Source organism: Stomoxys calcitrans, chromosome 1 (assembly GCF_963082655.1).
Source record: "Stomoxys calcitrans chromosome 1, idStoCalc2.1, whole genome shotgun sequence".
In the NCBI taxonomy this organism is placed as follows: domain Eukaryota; kingdom Metazoa; phylum Arthropoda; class Insecta; order Diptera; family Muscidae; genus Stomoxys; species Stomoxys calcitrans.
The window spans coordinates 75,933,521-75,960,273 of record NC_081552.1 but is presented as its reverse complement, the minus strand read 5'-3'; the positions used below and the strand labels follow the sequence as shown (position 1 = coordinate 75,960,273).

The following is a 26,753-nucleotide window of genomic DNA, read 5'->3' as shown; positions in this document are numbered from 1 at the left end:
GCATTTGTCGAATTATTTTCCCGGTATCTCTTTTGAGGCAAACAAAGGATACAAGAAAAGAATTGCTAATGCTATTGGAGCTATATCAAGTTATGGTCCGATTCGGACTACAGTAGAAGTCATTGTGTAAAACTTCAGCCAATTCGAATAAGATAAAATAGGGAGATCGATTTATAGGCGAGCTGAATTAAGCTATAGACCAATTCAGACCAAATTTGACACGAATGTTGAAGGTCATGGGAGAAGCTGTTGTACAAAAATTCAGCCAAATCGGATGGGAATTGCCCCCTCTAGAGGCCCAAGAAGTCAAGACCCCAGATCGGTTAATATGACAGCTATAACAGGTTATGGACCGATTTAAACACACAGCACAGCTGTCGGAAATCATAACAAAACACCTCATGCAAAATTTCACCCAAATCGGATAAGAATTGCGGCCTCTAGTGGCTCAAGAAATAAAATCGGGAGATCGGTTTATATGGCAGTTTTACCAAACATGGACCGACATGGCCTATTTACAATCCCAACCGACCTCCATTAATAAGAAGTATTTGTGCCAAATTTCAAGTAGATAGCTTTACTCCTTCGAAAGCTGGCGTGCTTTAGAATGACGAAATTAGTATACCCCCATCCTATGGTGGGGGTTATAGTAAATCTGGCCCAAATGACCCATTTGCAATCGCCAATGACCTACATTAATAAGAAGTATCTATGAAAAATCATTCGTTCGAACGCTATCGTGATTTCGGCTACCTGTTGAACGGGTGGACGAAAATGGGTAGACTGACTTAACCCATTAACTGCGAATGGGTAGAAAATACCCAAGAACAGAACTGTCTTAGAAATATTCTAGCTTGAGTTTGTTAATTTTATGTTTCTTCTTGTTATTAAGAATTTTTTATTATACTCAAAAATTTTATATGTGTTGTACAACTATATTTATTAATGCTAACTTTAATAGACTACATAACTACGAAGAACAAATATATACATTTCCAGCATTGCTTATCCAATTGACTTGTGATGCCAAGTAATACTGCTTATGGTTCCAGAGATAATCTAAACTGTATGATTAGAATTCTTAAAAACCAGAAATCAGGATTAACGATTGTCCACATCAATGCCCAAAGTCTAAATAATAAATTAAATGAACTTCGTGATATATTTGTTAACTCTGATATAGATATAATATGTATATCCGAAACCTGGTTCCATCCTGAAATATCTGACAATTTGTACTCTTTACCGGGATATAAAGTTTTGAGAGCTGATTGGCACTCCCATGCTGGTGGAGTTGCAATATATTTAAAAAACTGTATCCACGGTACTATAAAACTGAAGTCTGAGCAAGGCAACTGTATTGAATACCTCTTTGTTGAAATAACTGGCATTTCTAACTCGTCAATGCTTATTGGATGTGTATGTATATAGGCCCAACAGAAGCACACCGTTTGACATGCTGATATCGTGCCTTGAAAGAATATCATTACGATATAATGATATTGTTATTGCGGGAGATTTTAACAGCAATATTTTAATTGAAACGCAATTTTCTGATGCTATGGAACTTCTTGATCTGTTACCTACTAACCGCTCTGTTCCAACCCATTTTACTAATCATTCGTCTACTCTTTTGGACATTTTCTTTGTGAACTGTGAGTCAAAGGTTCTTTTATATGACCAAATTGCTGCACCGGCTTTTTCTAAACATGACTTGATATTTCTTGTGTATGACTATCACATAAATCAACAAGACGAGACAATTACATTCCGTGATTTTAAAAAACTGAACTATAATCTTCTTAATAGCCTTACTGATAATGTCGAATGGGATTCTATATATCAGTTAAATTCTGTGGATGACCAAACAGCATTTTTGCAGCATTATATTAGCTTAATATATAGTCAATGTGTTCCTGAAAAAACCATTACCATAAAAAATCAGCAACCCCCATGGTTTAATGAACAGTTACGTGCACTAATCGATGAAAGAAATATTGCATACAAACGATGGAAACGATACAGAACAACACAACTGCATGAGCGCTTTAAGTGTGCCAGGCGAAATGTTGGGAAAAGCATAAACGAGGCCAAAACGCTATTCTTTCGGAAAAAATTTCTGAATGCTGTTAACAGCAGATCTAAATGGAAGGAAATTCGTAAAATTGGCATAGGAGCGAAAACCAACACCAACTTTCCGCCCAATCTTAACATCAATGAACTGAATGAGCATTTTGTATCTGTTTGCTCTATATGTCCCCATGAAAATATATATGAAAATATGAACACTGTACAAGTGGAAAATCCATTTTCCTTTTGCTGTGTAGACCAAACTGACGTTTTGAACAGCATACTCTCAATAAAATCTGATGCAACTGGAACTGACGGAATAAATCCAAGATTTATCAAAATTATCATGCCAAAATTGCTGCCATATGTAACATATATTTTCAATACTGTTCTGACCAAGTCCACCTTTCCGCATGAATGGAAGCTCGCTAAAATCATACCGACTAGAAAATCGAATAATGAATACCGCCCCATTGCAATCTTACCGTTCTTATCCAAAGCGCTAGAATGCATAATGGCGAATCAAATCGAACAATTCCTGTGCACTCAAAATCTATTATCAGAATGGCAATCTGGTTTTAGAAAAAAGAGAAGTTGCACATCTGTCTTAATAGACGTTGTTGAAAATATTAGACAAAATATGGACAACAAGATGGTATCTTTTCTCCTTCTATTGGATCACAGTAAAGCATTTGATACTGTAAACCATCAAATTCTTGTAGTCAAGCTCTCAAAACTATTTAATTTTTCCCGAACTGCCTGTCAACTGATATCATCGTACCTGTCTCAAAGATCTCAGTCTGTATATTGTAATGATATCTGGTCAAATACGCTTCATGTTCCAAATGGTGTGCCCCAAGGCTCAATCTTGGGCCCATTGTTATTCACCATGTACATTAATGATCTGCCCGATGTACCTTTAACATGTAAGATACAAATGTATGCTGATGAGGTTCAACTGTATACCTGCACGAAACTGAATGACTTTCAAACATGTATTTCTAATGTAAATAATGATTTGAATTTAATATATTGTTGGGCTGTTAATAATGCCTTACGTTTAAATCCTACCAAATCTAAGCTGATCATCATACACAAAAGAAGTGTAACAATCCCTGACCAAGTTGAAGTAAAGATTGAGAACACGATTGTAAACCGTGTTCAAGCAGCAACAAACTTGGGTTTAACATTCAACTCTACCTTAACTTGGACGAATCATATAAATGCAGCTGTGGAAAAAGTTCGTGGTATGCTGCGGAATATGTGGGCAGCTCGTCTGTCAACTACTTTCGAAATTCGTATGCTTCTTGCTAAATCTTACTTAATCCCAACTCTTCTATATAATTGTGAATTATTTGCAAGTTGCAGTGCTGATGACAATAGGAAAATCAAAGTTGCCTACAATGATATTGCACGATATGTATACAACAGACCACGGTATGACCACATATCACAATTTGCTTATCAGATTTTTGATCTTTCAGTTGAAAATTTACTAAATGTTAAATGCTTGCAATTACTACATAAGGTTATTTATAACAAAGAACCTGAATATCTTTACAAACACCTACAATTTGCTAGATCAAATCGAGGGCGCAAACTGATTCAACCTAGATTTGAATCTCAAATCACTGAAAGGCAATTTATTGTAAACAGTATTCGTCTCTGGAACACCCTCCCATCATATATACAACTCATAAGCAATGCTATTGAATTCAAAAAGGAGCTACATGATTATTATAAGTAGAAATTGTATGTAGTCTAGTAGTATAAGTTATAATTAAATTATTTATTTATTTTTTTATAAGTTATAGTTTATAATGGAATTATTTGATGAAACTGCACTGTTGTGAACCAGCACAGTAAAATATAAGATATAATCTTGTTGTGCTTGGTGTTAAATAAATGAAATGAAATGAAATTAAAAATGAAATGAAATGAGTTAGGAAAAAGGTAACCTAATGAAATTTGGATTGGCGTAAAGTAGGCGAATGAAACTAGTTAAAAAACAGTGGGGAAAGACAAAAGTCTAGAGGTGTCGACTATATAATGCTCTACATCAACCCTATAAGTACCAATTGGGAGTTATATCTAATTCTGAATCAATTTTAATGGACCTCGGTGGAGGTTTTCAGATGGGACATAGTATCCGTATTAAATTTCGAGCAAATATGTAATAAATACGTAGTTGTGAGAGCTACGGATCTATAAGTGCAAATATGGCGATGTATTTATGTCAAAAATGTCAACAGTTAAAGAGAATTACTAGTATATATGCCAATTTTCGTGATAATCAGCTGATAAAAGACAAGATTATTGTAAATTACTCAAAATCGGACGAACATATATATCTAAATCTAAACCGATGCCGACTAAACTTCTTACATATTGTGGTAGTCGTCTAGGAAAGCTTTGTGCAAAATTTTGGGAAGATTGGTTAATAAATGCGCTTCAGTAGCTCTAGAAGTGAAAATCTGGCAATATCTTGTATATAAAGTTCATTTTGTGTTTGTTTGTTTGTTCCATATATACTCACGGCTGAACCGATTACCTTGAAATGTTCACAGATTGTGTAGGTTGGTCTGGCAGAAAACATAGGCAATATATTTTTTTGATATCGGAAGGGGGGCGGACCCTCCCCCTTACCCCAAAAGTACTACCCAAAAATAAACAAGTAAAAAGGCGTTAAGTTAGGCCGGGCCTAACTTTAGATACCCACCACCCCGGGTATATATGTAAACCACCTTTCATCAAAATCCGGTGAAAATTGCCTACCTTATGTCCCATAGCAGTTATATCGAAATATGATCCGATTTGGACCAAATACTAATAAGTACAAGTCATTGTTATATTGGTCCTTTTAGTAGCTATATCTAAAAATAAACCGATCTGAACCAAATACGACACAGATGTCGAAAAGCCTAACATAACTCACTGTCCCAAATTTCAGCGAAATCGGATAATAAATGTGGCTTTTATGGGCCTTAGACCCTAAATCGGAGGATCGGTCTATAAGGCAGCTATATCCAAATCTGGACCGATCTGAGCCAAATTGACGAAAGATGTTGAAGGGCCTAACACAACTCACTGTCCCAAATTTCAGCTAAATCGGATAATAAATGTGACTTTTATGGGTCTAAGACCCTAAATCGGAGGATCGGTCTATATGACAGCTATATCCAAATCTGGACCGATCAGAGCCAAATTCACGAAGGATGTTGAAGGGCCTAACACAACTCACTGTCCCAAATTTCATCGAAATCGGATAATAAATGTGGCTTTTATGGGCCTATGACGCCAAATCGGAGGATCGGTCTATATGGCAGCCATAACCAAATCTGGACCTAATCGGGCCAAATAAACGAAGAATGTCGAAGGGCTTAACACAACTCACTCTCCTAAATTTCAACAAAATCGGATAATAAATGTGGCTTTTATGGGTCTTTGACCCTAAATCGGAAGATCGGTCTATATGGCAGCTATATCCAAATCTAATCCGATCCGGACCAAATTAACGAAGGATGTCGAAGGGCTTAACACAACTCACTATCCCAAATTTCAGCAAAATCTGATAATAAAAGTGGCTTTTATAGGCCTAAGACTCTAAATCGGCGGAACGGTCTATATGGGGACTATATCAAGATATAGCCCATCTTCGAACTTAACCTGCTTATGGACAAAAAAGAATCTGTGCAAAGTTTCAGGTCAATAGCTCTATTTTTAAAGACTGTAGAGTGATTTCAACAGACAGACGGACGAACATGTCTAGATCGTCTTAGATTTTTACGCTGATCAAGAATATATATACTTCATAGGGTCGAAAATGCATATTTCGATGTGTTGCAAACGGAATGACAAAATGAATATACCCCCTTCCTTCGGTGGTGGGTATAAAATGGACCGATCGGTACAATATGGGACTCAAATGAAAGGTGTTCAGGAGTAGAGTACGAATTTCGTATTAAAAATTGGGAACAAGTAACTGGGGGGCCGCCCCAACCCAAAAACCCCCAAAATAGTTTTTTTGGACGATCATGACAATATGGGACTCAAATGAAAGGTATTCGGGAGTAGATTACGAATATAGTCAGGAAAAAGGAATGGTCTTTATTATTTGTTGATATTGGAAGAGGGCGGATCCTCCCCCGTATCCCCAAAAACAACACGCGAAATTAAAAGTGGACCGATATGGACAATATGGATAACAAATTAAAGGTATTGAAGAGTAGAATACGAAATGTCATTAAAATTGTGTCCAAGTACCCAGGAAGTCGCCCTAACCCCAAAACTTCTATTAAAAGCAGACAAATTGATCGTCCATATTAATATGAGGCTTAATTGAAAAATATTCAGGAGTAGATTACGAATCTGGCATACAAAATTAGATCGAAGTGTAGGAGGTCACCCCATATGGGCATATGACCCATCATGACAATATGAGACTGGGATTGTTTGTTTGTTCCGTAGAATCAAAAAAAGGAAACAGGTTATATGAGTTTTAGATATCGGATGGTGGCTGACCCTCTCCAATACACCAAAAACGATCCCCAAAACCAAAAGTGGATTGGTAGGCACAATATGGTATCAAATGAAAGGTATTGGAGACTAGAAAATAAATATCGTATTAAATTTTGGGTCCAAGCACTCAGCGGGTCGTCCCAACCCCAATACTCCTCTTAACAGATATATTCGACGTTCCTATCAATATGGGGCTCAAATGAAAAGTATGTTGGAAAGATTTGTAAACAAATGCGCTTGCAGTGGCTCTAGAAGAGAAAATCTGGCTTTATATATATATATATATATATATATATATATATATATATATATATAGTTATTGGCTAAAAAAATGCCTGTGTCAAATTTGAAGATGATTGGATGATAATTGCGCTGTACTTTGTTCACAAATAAACATGGACAGACATAGCTAAATCGAATCAGAAAGTGATTTTGGATCGAACAGGTCTAACTCTCTTCCTTCTGGGTGCAATAAACAAATGCACTAAGTTATAAAACCCTGTACCACAGTAGTGTGATAGGATATAAAAATGTCCCATCATATAAGGTTGTGTTTTGGGGGGAAATTAGTTTGTCGAAAGTCGCAATTTTTTATAGCTAAAAAAAACGAACAAAAAATTCTTTGGAGTGGGATTTCTGAAAACCGTTTTAGAGTATTGTCGCATATGCGGGTTTCTATATTCGCTGTGTTTTATTTGCACATTAAGCGGATTTTCTCGCTTAGTTTGTATGGTGAAAAATGTTAGCTCCGATTACATTGTGTCATCATTCAATTTGTATGACAAAACTAAAAGAGGAAGAACGCAACATATTTATTCAATGATTAAACGTTCTACAATGCAAAAATTGCTTAGGATTTTAATGAAATCACATTTTTCAAGTCCGAGAAACATTCAGTTAAAATTAGCATGACTTATTTTGTTTGTTTTATTGATATTCGATTATTTTGGAGTTTTGTAAGCGCTGCCAACGTTTAAAGTACAATGCGTTTGGCGGGATGAGCGTTTTATTTCTCCATAAGCTAGCAAATCCGCTCGGCTGGTAAATAAAACGACCCAATTGATACTTTTAAAAGCTGGTTCTTTTTTAATGTATGTCAAAGTCATTAAAATCCACATTTCTTCGCTAAATGGTCATAAAATATTAAGAAATGTATTTTTTTTTTCTTATTAACAAAAGCATATGGGCTTTGGAATTAATATTTTTGTTTTATTTTAAATTAAAAAAAAGTACAAAAATTAAACAAGTAAAAGCGTGCTAAGTTCGGCCGGGCCGAATCTTTTATGCCCTCCACCATGGATCGCATTTGTCGAGTTCTTTTCCCGGCAGGAAATAAGAAATGATTTGCTCTGCTATCAGAGCGATATCAAGATATGGTCCGGTTTGGACCACAATTATATTATATGTTGGAGACCTGTGTAAAATGTCAGCTAATTCGAATAAGAATTGCGCCCTTTGGGGGCTCAAGAAGTAAAATAGAGAGATCGATCTATATGGGAGCTGTATCGGGCTATAGACCGATTCAGAGCATAATAAACACGTATGTTGATGGTCATGAAAGGATCCGTCGTATAAAATTTCAGGCAAATCGGATTATAATTGCGACCTCTAGAGGCTCAAGAAGTCAAGATCCCAGATCGGTTCATATGGCAGCTATGGTTATGAACCGATTTGAACATTATTTAACACAGTTGTTTAGAGTAAGAATAAAATACGTCATGCAAAATTTCAGCCAAATCGGATAGAAATTGCGCCTTCTAGAAGCTCAAGAAGTTAAGTCCCCAGATCTGTTTATATGACAGCTATATCAGGTTATGGACCGATTTAAACCGTACATGGCACAGTTGTTGGATATCATAACAAAATACTTCGTCCAAAAATTCATTCAAATCGGATAAGAATTGCGCCCTCTAGAGGCTCAAGAAGGCAAGACCCAAGATCGGTTTATATGACAGCTATATCAGGTTATGGACCGATTTGAACCATGCTTGGCACAGTTGTTGGATATCATAACGAAACACGTCGTGCAAACTTTCATCCCAATCGGATAAGAATTGCGCACTCTAGAGGCTCAAGAAGTCAAGACCCACGATCGGTTTATATGGCAGCTATATCAAAACATATGGCCCATTTACAATACCAACCGACCTACACTAATAGGAAGTATTTGTGCAAAATGTCAAGAGGCTAGCTTTACTCCTTCGGAAGTTAGCGTGCTTTCGACAGACAGACGGACGGACGGACATCCTATGGTGGAGGGTATAAAAAGTGAGAGTTGAGCCACCTTTCCGTGGTCGGAGTCAAGAAAAATTTTCTTGACCCCGACGCCCTGGCCAAAAGTGACTGAGGTCCTGTGATCCATTCTACAGGGATTCGAGAGTGACTTAACAGAATTCCACAGCTTGCCTGAGTTACTTTGCTCCAAATGTTCTAGCCACAAATTCCGCTTATGTTCGTTGACTTCACTTCTTATTTCCAGGCTCAGCTCGCTGATTCTAAGGTAAGTGTATCGAATATATATCCTCTGAAGGGTTGGAAAGGGATATTCCAAAATGTTGCTAATGGAATGACAAACCTTCGGTGGTGGAAATAAAAATGGTAGAATTTTTTTAAAAAATAATTTCATTTCATGCAATACCTTGCTAAGTTAAAAAAACTATCCAAATTGTGGTAGGAGAAATTTTTTCTCAAGTGGCATCACTGCTTCTGTTCCGAATCAACTCATAACTTATAGGTTCTACCCCACAAGTCGATCTCTCGATTTCTCTCCGTGAACTTCTGAAGGACGCAATTCATGTTCAATATACAATAATTGGGAAATTCGATATAAAATCCGGCACGTCAATTAACGCATTTTGAATTATATCTTCTTCTTATATATAAAAATAAATTTTTTTTAGGTTTGTTTGTATGTATGTTTGTGTGTTCCTTATAGACTCAGAAACGGCTGATCCGATTTTCTTGAAATTTTCACAGGTGGTTTATTATGACGCCTTGGTGAAAATAGGGTACTACATTTTTTGATATCAGAAGGGGGCGGATCTCTCCCTTACCCTAATTTTCAGAAACGCCAGATCTCGTAGATGGGTAGTGCGATTTAAACGAAACTTTGTGTGCTCTCATATAGTACCCTAAAAATAAAAATTTGGTATCCAAATTTCGGATGGGGTACCTAAGGGGGCTGCCCCACCCTAAAACCTACCAAGCATATATTTAGACCAATCACGACAATATGGGACTCAAATGAAAGGTATTTAGGATAAGAAAACGTATCTGATATCCAATTGTCGGACCAAGTGCTAGGGGGACCACCCAAGCCCCAAAACACCCCTAAATCGGACATATGTATCGACCATGGCAATATGGGACTCAAATGAAAGGTATTTGCGAGTAAAATACGAATCTGATATCCAAATGTGGGACCACGTTTCTGGGGATCCACCCCTTTCCCAAAACACCCCCCAAACAGGACTTATTTACTGACCATGGGAATATGGAGCTTAAATAACAGGTATTTAAATACAGAATACGAATCTGATATCCAAATATGGGACCAAGTGTTTGGGGGGCCGCCTCCTACCAAAAACATCCCCAAAAGGGACAAATTTACGACCATAGCAATATGGGGCTCGAATGAAAGGTCTTTGGGAGTAAAGCACGAATTTGATATCAATATTCGGGAAAAGTGTCTATGGGGCCACCCCACCCCCACAACACCACCCAAATAGGAAGTATTTTCTGACTATTGCAATATGAGGCTCAAATAAGAGGGGTTTTAGAGTGGAACACGAATCCGATATATATATCCAAGGCCAACTCACAGAGTGGCCGCCCATCCCCCAAAACACCCCCAAGCCGGTCACGTTTGCCGACAATGGAAATATGGGGCTCAAATTAAAGGTATTTGGGAGTAGACCACGTATCTGATATCAACATTAGGGACCAACTGTCTAGGGGCCGTCCCACCACCATAACAACCCCCAAATAGGACGTATTTGCTCACCAAGACAATTTGGGTCTTAAAGAAAATGCAACTAAATATTTATAGTTTTTAGGGCCAATACCCCAAACCGGACATATTTGCTGACTTTTGCAATAAGGAGTTTAAATGAGATTAGAAAACGAATTTGATATCCAATTTTGAGGGCAATGGAAATATGGGGTTCAAATAAATGATATAAAGATATATGAGAATAGAACACGTTGTTGATATATTTTCAGGGCTAAGAATTTGGGGGACCACCCCACTCCCCAAAACACCCATAAATCGGCCATATTTACCGACCATGACAATATGGGGTTTAAATGAAAGGTATTGGGGGTAGGGCAAGAATTGATACCCATTTTCGGGACCAATTTTCTGGGGGTATACCCCTTTCCCAAAATACCCCACAAACAGCAATTTTTTGGTGACCATCGCAATATGGGGCTCAAATAAAGGTAATTGGGAGTAGAATACGAATTTGATATCCAAATGTAGGACCATGTATTAAGGGTATCAACCCTTTCCCAAAACACCCCCAAACGGAAAAAATTTTTCGACCATGCCAATATGTGGCTCAAATGAAAGGTATTTGAGATTAGAAAACTAATTTGATAGCCTATTTTGGGGTCATGTGTTTGGGGGAAGCCTCATCCTGTAAACTCCTCTTAAGCCAATGGCTATATGGGGTTTAAAAAAATGGTATTTGAGAGAAGAGCACGATGGTGATATTTGTTCAGGGCCAAGTATCTGGGGGACCACCTCTTCCCCGAAAATACCACTAAATCAGACATCATGAGAATATCGGGCTGAAATGAAGTATTTTAAGAATGGAGTACACCTTACATCCAAACTTAAATTCGTAGACCAATAAAGATCATATGGGATTCAGATAAAGACATTTATATTGCTAAACTGTTAGTCAAGCGATATACTATTTTCGTAGCATGGTATTTCACTAAAAGATCTTTAATTGTCGAAAATAAATATTCCAAGGAAATTGTTCTTCCATATAAAGTAAAAGAACGCGCAGCGGAGCGGGCCCGGGTCAGCTAGTTCCCTATACATTCCTCCCACAATGGTCCAGGACAGGTCTCTACCAGGTGGTATTTTTAGTTAAGCAATATTTCACTAAAGCATTAACATTTAAACAATAACATTAAAAGGAATTTTTCTTTGCAGCGTGTTACAGTTCTTGGTTTCTAACTCGTTAAGGCCATACCAATAATTGACAATAAATTCTACTAATAAATTAAATTTTTTTTTAGAATAGCAGAGTATAATTCGTGTTAATCACTTACCGATCGCCTATAAAACCTAGTAATGGTTTGGCCAGCATGCCCACTACAGGTAATATAGCATACATTGTCCCCACAACGCCATTTGAATAACCCAATTGTCTGGCCAATGTTGGCATATATGGTACAACGGGTGCAGTACCTAAAAGAGATAAACATTGTTAAAGTATTTTATCAACAAGATGAATTAATTATGATGCTTGAACAAGTGGAAAACCCACAAACATAAGAAAAAATATCCATATGCACATATATAAATAATGTATAAGCTGCAAAAAACTAAAGGGATATTTGTCTTCATTCTCCTATCTAAGTAAGTAAATAAACGCTATTTAAAGAACATTGCTGATCAAATTTTGCTTGAACAAAAAAAAAAAAAAAAAAACATTGCATAATTAAATATGTCGCAGTGCCATTTTTACTCATACTTAGAGATAATGGCTATCATAAAATGTTCCTCGGTAGCAAAAGTTCCAGCTAACTTAGAATCAAAAGAAAAAAGAAAAACTTCTACCAACGGGCTCTATTCCGTTTATCTTAATTTTGGCGGCTAGGTTGTATTGTTGCTTAACAAACTCAGATTGAGTTAAGTACATAGATTAAGCTAGAACCCATCACAGAAACCCATGGTTTTCGGGATTAGGTTTTTTTTTTTTGAAAAATTACAAAAATCTCAATGATAACATAAAACTTTTATTAAAATTTTACCAAAAAAAAAATTTACCGGTTGTACGCACCGGATTGACCCGTTGGAGCCTTCGCCGGCAAGTCTTTATTCGTCATAGGAAAGACACATTCCGAAGTGCATTCTCCGCACGCTTCTGGTCCGTGCCGGGATTGAAAAGAACCCTGGACCCTGGTTCTGTTCGGTTTGCCAGAACTGCCTCCATCATCGGTCTGTGTCGGTGGGGTGTAACCGGTGCATGAAGTGGGTACATTTCCGATCTTGCTCTGGCCTTACTCCACTACGGGAGTATAGTCATACTGGATATGTCGCAAGGTGCTGTGCGAACATAGCCAGCAGTGGGTCACAAGCGTCGTCGTCGGACTATGTGACCCCCCCGACCTCTTCTGTACGGCAATATACGCTACGGCAGCATCCCAGGCCAAATATTGCCAGGCCAGTGTCGGAAAATGTATCGTTTTTGCAGCTAAACTGCAACGGACTCCGTGGCAAAATCGATGAGATTGTGGATTTCATTGGTCGCAGCGACCCAGGAGACAAAGCTGACCAACACCTGCAGCTTGCACAGTTGTCACAGATACAATGTGCTACGTAAGGATCGCTCAAGGAATGGAGGTGGGGGATTGGCATTCGTGATACACCATTCCGTGCAATATAGACCCATCTCGCCTAAGCTCGGCGCTAGTGACCCCTACATGGGGTGCATGGGGATAACAGTCAGGTCCGATGCTGCCGAGATCGAGCTATACAACGTGTACAAACCGCCGGTTGGTAGCTGTGTCCCGATAATGGCTTACAACCCCGACATAAGTGGGTTACTATCTGGCCATAATCGTCTGGTTCTAGGGGACATCACACTTCATGGCATTCTCCCCTAGGTAACGACCAACGTGGCATAGTTTTGGCAGAGCAGATTGAAAGCTCCACGTTTTGCACGGCGAATAAGGATGCCCCCACTAGGATTACGAGGAGGTGCAGCAGCTTGTCAGACATCACCATTGCATCCCCTAATCTCATGAGTGACGTATACTGGCAAGCCGTCATCTCTTTGGGGTCAGACCACCTCCCCATAATTCTCACCATCGACCGACAACCCGACTTCATAACCTCTAAGCGCCGGACGTTTATCAATCATAAAAAGGCTGATTGAACTGGCTTCAGAGAGTATACCAATCGCCGCTTCAGTGAAGTGCCACCTCCATCGGAAGTGCTAGTGGCCGAGAGCAAATTCCGAGACATCATTAACGCAGCAGCCGCTCGCTTTATACCAGCAGGTCGGCTTTATACCAGCCCCAAGTGTGGCCCAAATTCCCGGCGCAGGCAGTGGTACTCGTAGACGAGCGTGATGGGATTCGTGCTATGGACCCCGCTAACCCCAGAATCAGTGAGCTGAATCTGGAAATAAACAGGGTAGTCAACGAATATAAGCGGAATTTGAAGCTGGAACACTTAGAGCAATGTAACTTAGGCACCGGCGTAGGCAAGCTGTGGTGTACTGTTGAGTCGCTCTACCAGGTGGCATTTCTGAGCCGTGAACAGCCATCACAATTTGCCGTGGGCGAAGTTACGAAAGTCATCCGTGGTGCCAAATCATCTAAGGCGTTGGGCCTCGACGGAATCTCTACATTGATGTTGAAGAGTCTGGATTCACCTGGAGTTGAGTACCTTACTACTTCCCTCAACCTGTCTTTGAACACTCTTATAGTTCCCGATGTCTGGAAAATAGGCAGAGTGATCCCGCTACGGAAGCCTGGAAAGGACCCGAGTTTAGGGGAGTCGTACAGACAGATCTCCCTTCTTTCACCAGTGGCAAAGACGCTTAAGGAATTACTACTCCCGAGCCTCGTAAGAAAATTTTCATTCGCCGAGCATCAAAATGGATTTTGAAGAATGCATAGCACAACAACAACTTTGCATGCCATTTGCCGTGGCTTCAATCAGGCCAGGCCATGTGATAGGACGGTCCGAAGGCATTCGACACGGTCAGACATGCAAAATTAGTTGAGGACATCCAACCAACACGTCCCTCCAGCCAGGCCTGAAACGCTGGGTCGCGAATTATCTGTGTGGTCGCCAGTCATTTGTAATTTAGGGTTAGGAAGTCGAAGCACCGTAGAGTGAAACAGGGAGTTCCCCAAGGCGGGGTGATATCTCTGGCACTGTTTAACCTCTACCTATCCTCCATTCCATCCCCACCAGACGGCATAGAGATCATATCATATGCGGACGATTGCACGATCATGGCATCAGGCCCCCCACCCATTGTTGACATCTGCGATAGGTTGAACGTCTACCTCAACGAACTTGCCTCATATTTCGCTGCAATTTTCAGCCACATTGTTCACTACAAATACGCGTGAGGTGAATGCTGAGCTGACTGTGATGGTCGATGGAGAAATGATTCCGACCATCAAGTCTCCCAAAATACTTGGTGTCACATTTGACAGCTCTTACACATTCTCCTCACATGCCACATCAATTTGTGATAAAGTCAAAAGTAGAAACAAGGTCCTCAAATCACTTGCTGGCAGCACTTGGGGTGCAGACAAAGAAACCTTGTTGACCACGTACAAAGCAATTGGCCAGTCTTTGGTAAGTTATGCAGCGCCAGTGTGGTCTTGTGACACGCAGTGGAATAATATACAGATCTATCAGAATGCCGCCCTCCAAACTGCAACGGGCTGTCTCCTCAGTTCCCATGTGGACAATCTCCATCAGGAGACAAAGATCTTACCAGTGCGAAGACATAACTACATGCTGTCTAAGCAATACCTTTTAGGCTGTTATCGCAGAGACCATCCGAATCATCATCTTGTGGATAGATATCCACTGCCCAGAAGCCTTAAGGTAGATCTGCATGATCTAGAGCGTGAGGTTTAGCGCTACAAGAGAAAACCTCTAGATCAAGCTGCATATCAAGCAGGTCTAGACAACATTCAAGCAGACACGGTAGCAGATGCGGTAAATGGCTACCGAGTGAATGTAGTCTTTGGAGAACGACCGCCTCTCATTGCACCTGAAGAAATTGACCTCCCCCGGCAAAACAGAGTAGTTCCGGCTCAATTATCTTCCGGCAGATGCAGCCGCCTCAACTCCTACAGAGCATGAATTGATGCCGACGTGCAAGATGTATGTCCCGATTGTAACCAGGGACCACACGATACACGTCACCTGGGTAACTGCCGGGCCAGACCCACTCGACTCAGACCCAGATACCTATGGACGCACCCCATCGTAGTCGCAGAGTTCTTGGGTCTTGAGACTGAACAGAATCAAGCAGACGAAAGATAGAACACAACAAACTGCTACAACTACAACAACAACCATAAGTAATGAGGGAATGTTCTTGAGTTTACTTTAAATTGATATCATTTGATTTTTTTATTATTTTTTGTTTGTCTCATCAAAATCCTTTGTTTTTTTTTTTTTTTTGGATTGTTTTATTGGCTATTTACCAACATTTTGCATTAAATTAAATATGACTATGCCTAATTGAATTTGTAATCATGCATTCCTCTATTGATTGATAGCAGAGAAAGAGACGAGTGATAAGAATATACTCGTATGCGTTTTTCATTAATTGGTGAGAACGGGCAGGTCGGTTTTTATAATCTAGACCAAACATGATAAATTGATTGATTACGACATGGATATTTTATAACATTTTGTATATGACATAAAATGGCAGCGTCATAACAATGGTAAATGTTAATGAGAAATACGTTCTTTAAGTGACAAAACCTTTCAACATAACCAACAGCCTATTCATAAACATTTAAAAGAGCTCCATAAACCGAAAATAGGTAAAGAGTGCTTCTTTTGTATTCACAAACACTTAACAATCTATTTTTCCTTTAATAAACTAATTTTATATTTGAAAAAGTTATTATTGACAGCATTTTTGCGCACTCCACTATGTTAAGATTTATTTTAGATTAAAATCGATTTTTTAATTTAATTTAATTTGTAATTTATTTATTTACACCCGCACAACAAGAATATAAAATTCTTATAATTAAAGTGCGGGTAATATCTCCAACAATTGTACATAGTAAACACTTAAAACTAAGAATCTATAGCTATACAATACATCACAGATTTTGAATGAATAACAGATTTTGAATGAATTTAAAAGAAAAAAAAAAAAACAAAAGTGAATTTATCAATTAAAGAGGAATTAGTAGACTTAGTTGATCCGAAAAAAAAGAAATTAAGGTAAGTATAGAAGAATAAAAATAAATATATAAATGAGTCTTAACATTCATCAACTTAATGCAGTAAAATGTTTCCAAAGTCTGGTTTTAAATGTTGCCGAGTTACTGAGTAATTGCAGATCGTTAGGAAGAGAATTCCAGAGACGTACAGCGAATATGAACATATGCCATTCAGAAACAAGCCTCCGATACATTTTGGGAATGATTTTTTTACCTCTAGTAGATCTGGCGAAATCAATAAATCCATACAGATATTGTGGTGCCTGCGTGTAGATCAGTTTATGCAGGAAAGTAAGCGATCTTAGGAACAACAATTGCTGTAAGGAGACGCCATACAGAGATAAACAGTATTCAGAAATGGAATCGCCAAGAGAGACCTAACCCGCAGCGGAGTAACCGACTGAGTGGCCCAGAGAGCACGCAATTTTGAATATCCCTGACCAACAACAGAGTGCTGTTAATAACAACGCCCAAGTTCTTTGCATGAGGAACGATTCCCAATCTAGAGTCGTTAATAAATATACCGACATCACATGAAAAACGAGACAGCCTGTTTCTGATAACCACACACTTGGACTTTACAGGGTTGAGACACAGGCCATTGGCTTTCGCCCACGTGCTGACTCTTGACAGATCATGATTAAGCAGACGTATGTTTTCAGCAATCTCATCCCTCGGACTGCCGATATATATTTGTACATCGTCAGCGTACATATGTACCTCACAATAAGACAATTGACCCGCCAAGTCGTTACTGTACAATGAAAAGAGATGAGGACCCAGAATTGATCCCTGAGGAACACCTTTTGAAACAAGCAGAGGTGCCGATAGAGAAGACTTATAACTGACGGACTGAGTGCGGTGTGACAGGTACGACAAAATAAGACGTACGGACGTAGAGGAAAAATTGTAAAGATGTCTCATCTTATCACATAACAAGGAATGATCCACAGTGTCAAATGCCTTAGAATGGTCAAAAAAAATTTTTCAATTTTCAAAAAAAAAAAAAAAAATATATAATATTAACAAAAGTTTACAGAAAAGGCAGAATTTTTCTGTAAATTTTTGTTAATTTTATAATTTTTCGGAAAAAATTCAATTTTTATTTTTGTACATTATTCAGGGCTGTGTTTATTTAGCACAATTTAGACATTTTTTTGGGCTCACATGATTTGAATGACTCGTTTTTGAGGAAAACGAGTCGTTTTGCCCTTTAAAATTGTAAAGGAAAAACGAGTCGTCTTCGGAGCATTATAAAGGGAAAACGAGTCGTTTTCTCAAAACAATTTTGGTCTGAACATAGTATTATTAGATTATTACTACTTTGGAAGTCCGTCCAGATGCAGATTTACAGAACAAGAGGCTCATCAAGAATCTGGTTTGTCAAATCTAGCACTAAAGTCAAAGGCAAGAGCAACGTTGAAATGTTTTAATTGCAGTAAAACAATCCACTTTAAACGGGACTACAAAATCAAAAACCCAAGTCAATACATTCCAAAACAAGTAAAAAGGCATTAAGTTCCGGGCCGAACTTTGGATACCCACCACCTCGGATATATATGTAAACCCCCTTTCGTCACAATCCGGTGAAAATTGGATAACTTATGTACCCAAATCCGGCACTGACATTGAGTGGTCTAATAAATATAAGTCACTGTTGAATTTTTTATTTCAAATTTCAACAAAATCGGGTAATAAAGCTTTTATGAGCATCAAACCCTTAATCGGTCTATATGACAGCTATATCTAAATACAGTCCGATCTTTACCATATTTGGGTCGGATGGCGTGTGGCCTAAAACTACTTACTGTTTCAAACTTCAGCGAAATCGGACAAAAAATAATGCTTTTATGGCTTCAGAGCCCTTATCGGCAGATCGGTCTATATGGCAGCTATATCTAAATATAGTCCGATCTGAACCATATTTGCGTCCTGTGTTGGTAGGTCTAAAGCTACTCACTGTTTCATATTTCAGCGAAATCGGGTAGTAAATAAAGCTTTTATGGGCTTCAGACCCTTTATCGGCACATTGGTCTGTATGGCAGCTATATCTAAATATAGTACGATCTAAACCATATTTGGGTCAGATGTCGGGAATTTCAGCGGTCTATAGAGCAGCTATATCCAAAAATGGTCCGATTTGGCCCGTTCAAGAACTTAACCAGCGTGCATCAAAAAGACGTATCTGTTCCAAATTACAGTTCAATATGTCATTTTTTGAAGGCTCTAAAGTGATTACGACAGATGGACAGACAGACACAAGGACATCGTTAAATCGTCTTAGAATTTTGCGACGATCCGAAATATATATACTTTGTAGGGACGAGAATTGATATTTCGATGTGTTGCAAAAGGAATGACTAAATGAATATACCCCCTTTCCTTCGGTGGTGGGTATAAAAAAGACATATCATCTAAATTCAGAAATAACAACTTGAAATACTGCCTTTACGGCAGTATCTTGGAATTCAAGTTGAAAAATTTATAACAAGTATGTCGTTCATCAACAACGGTATATTGAAAAGATTTTGGATGCATTTAGAATGACAGAATCTAAAATTCCCTAGATGTTGGATGTACAATATAAATAACATTTCAAGTTAATCGATCAAAATGCAGTCAAATGAACAATATAGACGAGTAATTGGATCTTTCCTATACTTGTCAAACGATACAATACTTGATATAACTGTCGCGACATCAATCTGAAATCGAAAAGCTTCATGTCCTACTAAAGCAGACTGGAATGAGGTAAAACGACTCTTTGAATACATCAATGGCACGAAGAATTTAAAGCCTTGCTTTGATTGCAAACATTTTAAATGAACTGAATATGCTGATGCGGATTTTGCTTGAGATATTAATGGCAGAAAATCTTCAAGTGGCTATGTGTGAGTTGGAACTCACAGGCGCCACAATGTCATACGTAAGTCGAAAGCAGACAAATATCAGATTATCTTCAACAGAAGCAGAATTTGTCTCGTTAGCTGCAGCTGCACAAGAATTACGTTAATCATATATCTGTATGAAAAAAGATAATCAAAGCTGCCTCAAACTATCATATGATGGCCGAGAAAATAAATCCACGTACGAAGGACATTGACGAGAAATATTATTTTGTTCGAGAACTTAAAGAAGTAATCTTGAATGCTGTCCAACTAACGAAATGTTAGCAGATTTACTAACAAAGCCGCTAAAGCGTATAAAAATAACGAAATTCAATATGATTGGAACTGTTTCATTTTTCTATCTTATTAATTGGGAAGGGGTGTTGGAATATTGTTCTACCTGTTATAGAATCACTTTATAAAATAGAAATAATTTTGAATCACATTATCTATGAAATTGCAATTGAATTCTGTTATACTGACTTCTAATTTAAACATTCAAATATAATTTTCCTGTTTTATATTATTCATAAATTGCACAGCTTTATTGTTAACCCCAAAGGATAATAGTAGATTTCCAATAATAGATTGAAGTGTTGAGGACTGTACAAGTAACTGTTCCAAATTTCTACGAAATCGGGTAATAAATGCGCATTTTGTATGCTTCAGACCCTAAATCGAAAGATCGGTCAAGGGTCTGTTATATCTACATATAGCACGATCTGGACCTAAACAGATGTCGGGCGTCATAATACACATCAGATAATGAATGCGCCTGTTGTGGGCCTAAGACTCTAATAAAACTCACTGTCACAAATTCCATCGGGTAATAAATGCGATTGTTACGGGCTTAAGACACTAAATCGGCATATCAGTCTTTACGGCAGCTATATGTGAATACACAATATTCGGATCGAATGGCGGGGGCCCCTAGCATAACTCTCTGTTTAAAATTTCATCGAAATCGGACAGTAAATTCGCTTGTTATGGCCTTAAGGTGGAAGCCACCGTATCGTAGAGGTTAGCATGTATAGTTCATATCTTTTGACTCTTCAAATTTGGTAGAGCGAAGGCGTCAGCGTACAGAGACGTACGCCCAAAAGTATCAGTTTAGATTTTTATACTATCCACCATAGGATGGGGGGTATACTAATTTCGTCATTCTGTTTGTAACTACTCGAAATATTCGTCTGAGACCCCATAAAGTACATATATTCTTGATCGTCGGGACATTTTATGTCGATCTAGCCATGTCCGTCTGTCTGTCCGTCGAAAGCACGCTAACTTCTGAAGGAGTAAAGCTAGCCGCTTGAAATTTTGCACAAATACTTCTTATTAGTGTATGTCGGATGGTATTGTAAATGGGCCATATCGGTCCATGTTTTGATATAAACCGATCTTGGGTCTTGACTTCTTCAGCAATTCTTATCCGATTGGAATGAAATTTTGCACGACGTGTTTTGTTATGTTATGCAACAACTGTGCCAAGTATGGTTCAAATCGGTCCATAACCTGATATAGCTGCCATATAAACCGATCTTGGGTCTTGACTTCTTGAGCCTCTAGAGTCCGCAATTCTATTCCGATTTCTTATCCGATTGGAATGAAATTTTGCACGACGTATTTTGTTATGATATCCAACAACTGTGCCAGGTATGGTTCAAATCGGTCCATAACCTGATATAGCTGTCATATAAACCGATCTTGGGTCTTGACTTCTTGAGCCTCTAGAGGGCGCAATTCTTATCCGATTTGAATGAATTTTTGCATGACGTATTTTGTTATGATATCCAACAACTGTGCCAAGTATGGTTCAAATCGGTTCATAACCTGATCTGGGGACCTGACTTCTTCAGCTTCTAGAGGGCGCAATTCCTATCCGATTTGGCTGAAATTTTGCATGACGTATTTTATTCTTACTTTCAACAACTGTGTCAAATAATGTTCAAATCGGTTCATAACCTGATATAGCTGCCATATAAACCTATTTGGGATCTTGACTTCTTGAACCTCTAGAGGTCGCAATTATTATCCGATTTGCCTGAAATTTTGTACGACGGATCCTCTCATGACCATCAACATACGTGTTTATTATGCTCTGAATCGGTCTATAGCCCGATACAGCTTCCATATAAATCGATCTCTCTATTTTACTTCTTGGGCCCCCAAAGGGCGCAATTCTTATTCGAATTAGCTGACATTTTACACAGGTCTCCAACATATAATTTAATTGTGGTCCAAACCGGACCATATCTTGATATCGCCCTAATGGCAGAGCAAATTTTTTCTTATATCCTTTTTTTTGCCTAAGAAGAGATGCCGGGAAAAGAACTCGACAAATGCGATCCATGGTGGAGGGTATATAAGATTCGGCCCGGCCGAACTTAGCACGCTTTTAGTTTTTTTCGTTGAATTGTGTTTGGGCAGCCATCAAACAGTATTGGTACCACTACTGTGGTATAAAACCTAGCGCGTTTAAAATTCCTGATTTAGATTTTTCGAGGCATCTCTTTAGAATTTAGACCGCCCAACAAGACGATTGCTGACTTAGGTGCAGGGAGGCCAATTTAGTGCTTTTTGAACTAGATTTAGGTCACACAAAACGTGAAAGGGTACCACCTAGTGCCAAGCCAAAAAAGGCACTAAGTGGACTCTGTTTACTTTTCTAGTTAGTGTTTTTACCCTATATGCTTTAATCGGAGAGCATTAAACACAAATTTTATACATTTTCCCACAAAAATAAGTGCAGAAGTTCAAAGTGTGTAAAAGGTCAACTTCAAAATATGAAAAACAAATTTTCAGCATACAGTGTTTGCTGATATCAGCAACCTTATTTCCCCGTGTGTCGTCTATCTTATAGATTGTTGATTACCAGATGTTTAAAGTCGATGTTTCGAACATAAAACAATACAAAACACAAAATCAAGAAAATAGAATAGAAATCGTCAAAGGATTTTGAATCTGTTATTAAGTTTTGGTCCAGGCGCGCCATAACTTGTTCTTAATAATGTAGGTCATTGGATATAAAAAATGTGCCATATCGGTTCATATTTGGATAAAGATCCTATTGTATATAAATCGATCGTCCAATTTTGCTTGAGTTTCCAGAAGCTTAAATTTTTACAAATTTTGTCCGAAATTTTGGTTGTAAAGTACTGTTATGCTGCCTAAAACGCACACTAAGGAATTTCCAAATATAGGTCTATCTACCGATTTGATTTCTTGCGCCCGACCTCTCACTGAGACTCTCCACTTAAAACCGTTGATTATCCGCGACTGCAGTTGATACCGCATCTCAGAGATTATCATCTCCGCCTTTGACCCTGAACGTCTGGGCTCAAATCCCATCGTTAACACCAGAAAAAAGTTTCTAACTTATGAGGTAATTACCTTTGGTTATCAGTCGTGTACCATTCTCTTCTAAATGGTGTCGCCTTACGGCAAGCCGTTCGGACACAGCATTAAAAGAGATCCCTTATTATTGAGTATAAACTTTAATCGGACAGCAGCCATTGATATGAGAGAAGTTTCTTTAATGTAACGTCACCCCATTGGCCGATTGGGTAGCGATTAGGTGGTAGTTCGCACTTTCCACCTAATCAAATGGGTCAGAACGAACGGATAATGCAGGAGTCTCTTGTAGTTACTCTGCTACAGGTTAGGTTTAAGTGGCAGTCTGCTTCCTGAAGTATATCTCTTAGAGTGCTGGGAAACTTTCTCCTAACCGTAATTGCCACGTCATCAGCATACGCTACTACTTTTACACATTTTTCTTCCAGAGTCAACAATGTATTGTTAATGATTGTATTCCAAAGTAGAGGAGACAGTACATATCCTTGAGGTGTTCCTCTGCTGACTCATCTTTTTGGATCTACAGATCCCTGGCATGCCGTAATGCATCTTTTAGTAAGTAAGTTAATTATTAACTTTTTTAGGGTAGAGTTGATGCCTAGAAACTCGATTATGCATTAATGAAAGCATCTTCAATGTCAAAAAATGCCGCGATTGTGTGTTCCTTGACAGCGTGAGAATGTAGGCGACTAGGTCGTGAAGGGCTGTTTCAGTGGGCATGCCCTTATTATATCAACCTCTCAGCATAAAGAATGACAGACTAATAGGAAGAAAATATTTCGCCTTCGTGTGGTAAGGTTTTTCTGTTTTTGGAAGGAAAATTACCTTTGTGTCCCTCCATCCCACAGGTATAAACGACACGCTGATACAAGCAGGGTATATCCCCCTACGCCAAGGCGCCAGCTTGTAATTAAACTGGTGATCATCAGGGACTGGCGGCTTAAATGAGTCGAAACTTTTTATCGCCCAAAGGATTTTCAGATTCTCAGACACAATTCCCTTAATAACCTGCGACGTATGCATACCAGTGACAACCTTTTCTGGCGCCACGTTGTCCGTTGTAAAGTTTCCCGGGAAATGCGTATCAAGGAGTAGTTCTAGTGTTTCTTCACTAGACATTGTTTATACATTCTCTGACTTCTGAATGTATCCCCCGTAATAAGTTTCGAGGATAGAATTTTCCATAGCCTAGAGACCTTAGATGTATACTCCACGGATCTTCAGAATCCCACCCAGGATTTGTTCTGAGTCTTTCTCAGCTCGCCCTTGATTTTTTTTTTAACTCAGCCTTTTCAAGAGTTTTTTGCAGACCTCCCTTAGACCAAGCAGCTCTGAGTCCATCATGGCGAAAAACTAATTACTTCCTTTAACGAGTTACAGAAAATTCTTGCGGAGCGAAATAAAAATACGTTAGCTCCACTCAAAGGTTCCACAAGGTGCATCTCGGCCATACTTGAAATGAATTTTCAGTGTTAGGCTGGCATTGCCCTACAGGGAGAGTGCATAGATAGATGTCAGGGTGGCCTTGTGGCAAATATCTGTCGTCGATCAGATAAGACCATTGAAAGGTCACTGAAGAGACTATCGAGATGGGCTACGTTGAATGGCTTGAGGACTCACCCACGGAAGAAAGAGCTAGTACTCTTCACTGGGAGATATAAGTTACTGTATTTAAGACTCCCGTCTTTGGACGCTACCACAGTGCAGTTAATTCGATTCTAAACTGTCCTTGAAAAGTAATACAGAGGCAAAAGCCCGAACCTGCTGCAGGATTTTCCTTGGGACATCTTAGGACTAACTCGCCACCCTGGTGCACTAGTTTGGTGAAAGTCTGTGGAGAAGAGAAGTCATAATTGGGAGTTCGAGAGGGGGCTAGATGTGCAACCTAGTGAAGTCTATACTCGAGACTGTGTCGCCAACGTTGGGTATATAGATGCGATGGGTATATTGAGTAGGATCTCAGATTACTGACCACCGAAACCGATTCGAGATAGGGTCTCGGTCTTCACTGATGGATGACAGATGATGAGACTGACTAACAAGTGCACGTTCTTCCAGACTGATGTATCAGATGTTCCATTACGATAAGGCTTACCAGATGGTCGGGATTATCCCGATTTTCTGTGGCTATCCGACTCCCATATTTTTTGTCGAATAGTCATTCGAAAAAAAATATGGGAAATTCCTGACTTTTGGAGCCAACACAAATATTGAACGAATCGAAAGTTGTTTTTGAATCACTTGAGTCACATCCGTTTGTCCTTGCGTGTGTCTGTCTGTTTCCTCTAAGTACACTACTTTTTTCACAAATAATGCTATCGGACTGAAACTTGGTGCTGTTCTGTTTTTGGCCCTGTTTTATTTTAGTATGTTATTCGTATTTTTCTTTAGTTTTACGTTGTTGTTTGGACCGATGAATTGTTTTAGCCTCTTCCAAATCAGTGCCAAGTATGCGTCACATTGGTCTAATTTTCGGTATAGCCCGTAGATACTTCTTACTGATGTGAGTCTCTGGGAATTGCACATGGGACCTTCAATGCCCACACAGAATACTATATAAATATATGTAGCCCCATTATGAAACTATCCCCTGATTTGACTGACTGAGCCCATAGACGTCTCATACCAAATCCCACCCATATAGGCACTTTTATCACGAAGTTCTTTTATTGCAAACGAGTAACGTTTCGCTGCAACAATTCAAACGTTAGCCATAAACGTAGCTTTATTGAACGTAACTAATTTTGTTTATTGTAAGCCCTTTAACAGCTTCACCTACGGTAAAAGGAGCTTTGTTTTGTTATAAGACCAAAAATTTTTTAATTACAAAAGTGCTTTGTTAGGCGCTAACGATTATATGTACGTGCATCGGACCAATAATTAGTCTTTCCTACTACGCTCCTGTGTCTCTTCAACCAGAGAGAACGAGTGTGTATTTGAATGTATAGACCAGTGGTTGGCAAACATACGCACAGAATTGCACATTTTTTGTACGTATACAAGAAATCGCAAGCAGGCAAATGGGCTTGCAACTAATTGCAATTGTATGCTCGTCACTAGTATAGACACATCCTCATACACAATATTTTTCCTTTTATACCCTTCACCATAGGATGGGGGAATACTCATTTCATCATTGTGTTTGCACATGTTCTTCATCATCCCGACATTTGTAGTCGATATAGCCATGTCCGCCCGTCTGTCAAAAACACGCAAACTTTCGAAGGAGTAAAGCTAGGCGCTTGAAATTTGCACATATACATCTTATCGGTGTAGGTCGGTTGGAATTGTAAATGGGCTATATTGGTCCATGTTTTGATGTAGCTGCCATATAAACCGATCTTGGATCTTGACTTCTTAAGCCACTAGAGGGCGCAGTTTTCATCCGCTTTGGCTGAAATTTCGCATGAAATGTGTTGTTATGATTTTCAACAACTCTGCTAATATATATATATATATATATATATATATATAATATACTAAAGAACGCAATTCTCATCCGATTCGGCTGAAATTTTGTACAACGGCTTCTTCCATGAGCTTTAACGTACGTGGTCTTAATTGGTCTGAAAAATTACCCAATGACTTCAACTATGGTATTCACCATTCGATTCATTTATGGCTGAATCGGACTATAACTTGATATAGCTCCAATAGCATAACAATTCTTATCCATTATTCTTTGTTTGCCTGCAAAGAAATACCGCGCAAAAAACTCGACAACTACGATCCATGGGGGAGGGTATA

General features: G+C 38.8%; 1 protein-coding gene across 4 annotated transcripts in view; it reads right to left on the bottom strand.

Moving 5' to 3' along the window:
* The window catches only part of LOC106094442 (major facilitator superfamily domain-containing protein 6-A), a 118,436-nt gene that overhangs the window by 39,675 nt on the left and 52,008 nt on the right, over positions 1–26,753 (bottom strand). For all 4 annotated transcript variants that reach the window (XM_059362409.1, XM_059362413.1, XM_059362403.1 and 1 more), the window contains one exon: positions 11,872–12,010. In XM_059362409.1, coding sequence (XP_059218392.1) covers positions 11,872–12,010 — 139 coding nt within the window. The remainder of the gene's footprint in view (positions 1–11,871; positions 12,011–26,753) is intronic.